The sequence below is a fragment of the Myotis brandtii genome, unplaced genomic scaffold (assembly GCF_000412655.1).
Source record: "Myotis brandtii unplaced genomic scaffold, ASM41265v1 scaffold32, whole genome shotgun sequence".
In the NCBI taxonomy this organism is placed as follows: domain Eukaryota; kingdom Metazoa; phylum Chordata; class Mammalia; order Chiroptera; family Vespertilionidae; genus Myotis; species Myotis brandtii.
The window spans coordinates 889,622-895,728 of NW_005362269.1; the positions used below are offsets into that span (position 1 = coordinate 889,622).

The following is a 6,107-nucleotide window of genomic DNA, read 5'->3' on the forward strand; positions in this document are numbered from 1 at the left end:
CCCCACCCCAGGAGATTACCTCGCCATTGGTGATGTTGATCGCCAGATAAATGTCCCCGAAGGAGCCAGACCCGATCTTCCGTACCAGTTTGTATTTCCCTCCGACAATGAACTCGGCCTTGGAGCCGCTGCTGCTCGCCATCGTGGGAGACGAAGGCGGAGGCTGGGGCCCAGCCCCGACACCTCGGAGAGGAGGACGCGGGCCGCTGGGCTGGTCCCCTGAGCAAAGCTGCGGAGGAGGAAAAGGGGCGCGGTGAGTTAGGGCGGTGATACCGCTGCCACCACTGCCGCCGGCTCCCGCCCGGAGGGACCCCTGTCACTCCGCCGACGCCGCCATCTTGTTACTCCGGCTCCAGCCAACGCAAAATGCCCCCAGTCCCCGGGAGCCGCTTCTTCACGGCGCAGAGCACTCTGGGAAAGACTTCTCAGCACAAGCCCCGGAGGGTCGGCAGTGAGAAGAGGGCGGAACCCGACCCGTGAAAGTCGCGGCTCACGCTCCAAGCGTCACCCCGTCACCGCCCAACTGCTCATGCGTACTGCAGCCCGGCTGACTGCGCAGGCGCGCGGTGGCAATCTCCTCACTCCCGCCCCCGGCTCATTCTCACTTCCGGTCGTCGGCTGTTCCAGTCTTGCTACCTGTTTGTTAGTCACCTCGGCAACGCCCGGTCCCGGAAAGGCCTGGCGGCGCCAGGCCTCCGGAGCAGTTAGCGAGGAGTCACCTTCATTGTTCTTGTAAGATGGAAGCTTCAGGTCTTGGAGTTGGGCATCGACCTTTGCTTTCTGAGGCGGGTTTTAAACCTTTGATCTTTCCGCCGCTCCCTCCGCCCCCGACTGGCTTAGTCCAGCTCCATTTGTTTTGAAAGGAGCTGTCGCCTCTGGTGGAGAGGCAGAGGAAAGCAGCCCAGGACTGGCTGGGTTTGTTCAGGGCTCTCCAAAAATCAATAAAAACATATTTAAAAATAAATAAGTAGCCAAGCCAGTGTTGCTCAGTGGTTGAGCGTGGACCTTGGAACCAGAGGGTCAGGGTGGGATTCCTGGGGAGGGCACATGTCGGGGTTGTGGGCTCCATCCCCAGGAGGGACATGCAGGAGGCAGCGCATCCATGATTCTCTCTCACCGTGGATGTTTCTGTCTCTCCCTTTCCCTTCCTCTCTGGAGTCAATAAAAATACATTTGTAAATTTTAAAAAATAAAATTGTACTTTTTGTTGCGATTTTATAAAATGGTGCTAATGGTAGGTAGCAGTTTTGTTGTTCTGCTAATATCCTTATTTGACAAAATTAAAGTTGACATTTTATTTGCCCTCTTTTTTAAAAAAAAACTTTTATAAGCTTTTGAAACCCCACACTCTGGGACCCATTCGTTTAAATGACTTTTAGAAGGCCTTCCACTGAGATTCTGTGATTTTGTGTATATATTGGATGTCTCCTCATTTGTTTCCAGCACTGACAATACCCAGGAAAATGATATGAGTGGCCATAGCCTTTTCAAATGTTATTTCATTTTACTCCATCTTAAGATTTAAGTTTGTCAGACTTAAGAAGGACAAAGGTTGGTTTTTGTTTGTTTGTTTGTTTGTTTTTTAAGGAAGTGAAGTTTTTAGGTGTCAGCTATGACTCAGCCTTTCCCTTAAAATCATGTATCATTTACTTTCAGCCTCAGCAATTGAAGAATTACCTGTTTGAGGTGCTGTTATTTTAAAGGTACAAGACATTCTGTGCTTATTGAATCAGCAGCAGCTTTGGTGTAATGGAAGGAGTCTTCTAAAATGTGCCAAAATGCAATTTCTAATTCCCGGATCAGATGAATTCACTGAAAATATAATCAAAAGTGAAGGCCTAGGATGGGCTGGGTGAAGGGGGGAGGGCGTGGGAAATGGGGACATCTGTAATACCATCTGCAATTAAAAGGTATAGGATAAAATGTTAGACTTCGAGGGACATATCACATCTAGTTCAATAATCATATTTTTAAATGCTTTAGAATTTCCACATATCAATTATGCCCTACTAGGACAAAAGTGGCTTGCCCAAGATCATACAGATGCTATTAGAGGCAAAGAAAGGACTAGAACCCCCAACCTCTAACAGGAGGAAAGATAAAAAGGAAAGGGTAGAATGCAAATTGGGACAGTCATGCCACAGTGAATACTTCTATGTTCATAGAGAGGTCAAGATGAATTGAAAAAAATTTTTTAAGCCCTAGTGTTTACCTTAGAAAAGGTCACTGTAACCAGAGTATGTTTTGAGTAAAATGATAAGGACAAGCACAAGAAGTATAGATGTTGTAAGAAGGAAAATGAAACACAAGGGCAGCCTGCCAATTTCTAGAGTTGTTTGTTGCAAATAAGTAGGAAAAATGGAATGCCTTAGAATATGTCACTGTTTCAGGTGTTAACTGTTACACAGCCTCGTGTATGATCGGTTATCAGATAAGTTAGTGGAGTGATAGAAAACATGAGAACATCAGAAATGTCCTTCTGGGTCAGAGTGATAATCCATTCAGCCTGTTTTCCAGTCATTGACTATGACAGCAATTTCTGTGTCCCTTTCTTGTTTCAGTTCCTTCCCCCCTCTGCTGTGATTCAGAAGGTTTTGTGAAAGTGGACTGCTGTATCTATGACAGCAACTTCAAACACATTTGAGATATTCCATGAACATTTCTTACTTTTGATGTTGTCATTAACCATAAATTTATTTCCGTCAATTTTATTTGAACTTATGCTTTTGACCCATAAGGCTTCAAGACTCTAAAGATTAATAAATTCCATGTGTATGCTACTCAATGATCTTTTAATAATCATATATATTTATATAATATTCACTATTTTCCTTATAAAAGTGACAATTGTTCACTTGAAAATTTTAAGTAAATCAGAAAAAAGAAAACAAAAATCTCTTAGAGCCCTAACTGGTTTGGCTCAGTGGATGGAGCGTCAGCCTTTGGACTGAAGGGTCCCAGGTTCGAGTCCGGTCAAGGGCATGTACCTTGGTTGAGGGCACATCCCCAGTAGGGGGTGTGCAGGAGGCAGCTGATCGATGTATCTCTCTCATCGATGTTTCTAACTCTCTATCTGCTGGGGTCCTGCCCCAGCAGGTCCAGGGGTTCCCAAAGGTGTGGATGGAGTCGGCGAAGAAGGAATGACACGGAGACAGCATTCAGTTGGTCCTCATAGCCAGGTTCTCTCTTTATTGTCCTATTACATCTATATTTATACTATTTGATCCCATAAGCATGCCTCTATAATTACATCATGGTATGTTTTACAATTCCTTGTTTCTTATCTGACCTTAGCCAAAAATCCTGTCTCTATCTAGTTCTGTTGATTTTAATCTTGTCTAGGTTAATCTCTGTGTTCCATTACAAGGGCTATTCCAAGGTCACTGCTCTACTGATAGGCTACAAGGAAGTGACTGAAGGAGTTTATCCTACCCAGTAAAGGTTATGTCCTCCCAGCCTGGCCCAACAAGTCCCAAATTTATTGCCAACAGTCTTAGTCCAAGTTCTTCATAAGTAGTACATGGTATTTCTGTAACACTAGGGGGATTTACTGATTTATTCTCTTCCTTAGTCCTGTTAACCCCTAACCTGGGGAAACAACCTTTCTCTGGGAGGTGGTCCTGGTTAAAACACATAGCGCTAAGAGGGGGAGCAAACATATGTCATATACGCCAGGTCCCTTGAAACATAAGCTGTGCAGATGTTTCTTCCCTGCAGCGACTGCGTCAAGCAGCAAGGGTGGACCGGCTTCCAGCATCTATCCCTCTCCCTTCCTTTCTGTAAAAAATCAATAATATATATATTTTTAAAAATCTCTTAGAGATAACAAATGTTAACATTTTGTGTTATATAAATGTACAGTCTTTTTTCTGTGCGTCTCATGTGTGTATGTTGTATGTATATGTATGTATACATATATTTGATTTTATTTCTTAAAACTTGCAACAAGTAATCATAGTGCACATTCAGTTTTGAGACTTGTTTTTTTTCATTTAGTGATTTGTTTGAGTCATGTTCCCATATGAGTAAATAATCTTCCAAAATACCATTTTTAATGACTATATATTAAATATGTATTGTATTGATGGAACAACATTTAACCAATCCCAATTTAGTATTGCAGTTATTTTCAAACTTTTGCTAGTAGTATAAACAATGCTTTAATGAATATTCCTGTAGTAAATCTTTGCTCATATCCAAAATTAATTGGTTAAGGTATATTTCTGGAAATACTACTGGTCTTAAAGCCCCTTGTATAATAAAAAACAACTTCTGGTTCTGTTTTGATACAGTTTGTGATGGATAAAACTATGTTCATGTGTTATCCTATTTACTCCTTTCTTAAATTTATCTTCAAATTTAAATTCTAACCCTTCACTTTCTTAAAAGTGGTTGTTAGATTTTGTCTGGCCACCCATTGTTGTAAAACCCAATAAACTTAGAAGAGCTCTTTGCAACTCTCCTATTCCCTTCCCCACACATTTCAAAATCTCAAGAATTTTGCAAGTCTGTGGTTTGTGATGTGCTCATACAATTGAGAATGTCCCTTTTATGGACACAGCTAACAAGACACATTTGTTGGCTTGGCCATTGGTGAAACAATTGTGTTTTATAGACATTTAGATTTAGTTGAAGGAGGGGAGAGGGTGGGGGGAAAAGTGGAGGGATTAGTTTCCTGTAAGAGGTCAAAGGACCCTCAAAATCAAGAATATATTTAATCAAGTATGAAAACAAAATAATCTCATATATGTTCAAATCTCCCATGTTTTGCATGAGCTCAAGAAATAAATGTGCAAGGTCTTAGAGCTGGGGAAGAATTCAACTTGTCACTGTTCCAAACAGATTAACCCAGGCTTTACTACAGAAATAGTTTACATTTTTGAGTTAGGCATTTCAGTGTACTTTGTTAAATGAGAATGTGTCCTTTTCTACCTTTTGTTTACAAATAAAATGTTGCCATCTACATTTAGAGTAGTAGAAAATCAGGAAGTTTTCCTAACTTTAAGCAAGAACCATGGAAACAATACAAGAGTAGTGGAAATTTATTTTATTTTAAAAAAATAGTTTGGGGTGGGAGAGGAGAAACCAAAGTATCTTTTTATTTGGGTATTTAAGGGCTAGGTTAAATGGTGTAAGGAAATACTATATATGCTGACCTAAGTAGTCAAGAAATCTGAATTTTAGTTGTAACTGAGGCCAATAAAACAGGACAAGTGGAATAGGGTGACTGAGGCCAATAAAACAGGACAAGTGGAATAGGGAAACTGAGACCAGATAGTTAAACAGCAGTGTACAGTCATCTAGAAAATCCCTGTGTTCCCTAAACCAGGGACATCCTCCTATATAATAAAAGGGTAATATGCAAATAGACTGAATGGCAGAATAACCGAATAACCAATCAAAGCGTAATATGCTAATGATATGCTAAGGCTGCTCAACTTGCTATGAGGTGCACTGACCATCAGGGGACAGACAGTCAACTGGTTGACCAGTCGCTATGACGTGCACTGACCACCAGGGGGCAGATGCTCCAACCAGTAGGTTAGCTTGCTGCTGGGGTCTGGCAGTCAGGACTGAGTGAGATGGGCCAGACACGCCCTGGAGCCCTCCCACTGTCCCTCCCCGGCCCAATCATGCACCGGTGGGGTCCCTCAGCCTGTCCTGCTCCCTCTCAATCCAGGATCCCTCGGGTGATGTCAGAGAGCCAGTTTCAGCTCGATCCTGCAGGCCACTCCCCTTGGGAGGGCGCCAGACGCAGGGCTTGTGGCTGGTGAGCGCTGCTGTGGCAGCAGGAGCCTCTCCTGATCGGGACTGATTGGGCAAGAGCCCACGGCAGGCACAGTGGGGCTGGGATGAGCAGGAGTGGAAGCGGCAGGTAGGACCTGCAGGAGGCGTTGGACTGTGGGTTTCGGCCCGATCCCTGCAGGCCACTCAGAGAGACCCCACCCGTGCACGAATTTGTGCACTGGGCCTCTAGTTTAAGAATAAATGATTTACACTTCTCCCCAACCAGAGGGTAAATAGCTTAAATCACCCTACTCAGGGAGACAGCAGAAATCTAATTAGTGCCATTTGCCAACCATACCCAAGGACACATGAAGTTAAGA

The 6,107-nt window shown here is 43.3% G+C and overlaps 1 protein-coding gene across 10 annotated transcripts in view; it reads right to left on the bottom strand.

The window, feature by feature from the left end:
* CSNK1A1 (casein kinase 1, alpha 1) overlaps positions 1 to 454 on the bottom strand; it is a 41,493-nt gene extending 41,039 nt beyond the window's left edge. For 4 of the 10 annotated variants that reach the window (XR_001362925.1, XR_001362924.1, XM_014543083.1 and 1 more), the window contains exon 1: positions 20 to 454. Coding sequence is in view for 6 of the 10 variants with exons in the window: in XM_014543083.1 (XP_014398569.1) it covers positions 20 to 142 (123 nt within the window). In the remaining 4 variants the exon portion in view is untranslated. The remainder of the gene's footprint in view (positions 1 to 19) is intronic. The other 6 variants (XR_001362926.1, XR_001362927.1, XM_005870457.2 and 3 more) reach the window with 6 other exon arrangements.
* Positions 455 to 6,107: the final 5,653 nt, after the last annotated feature.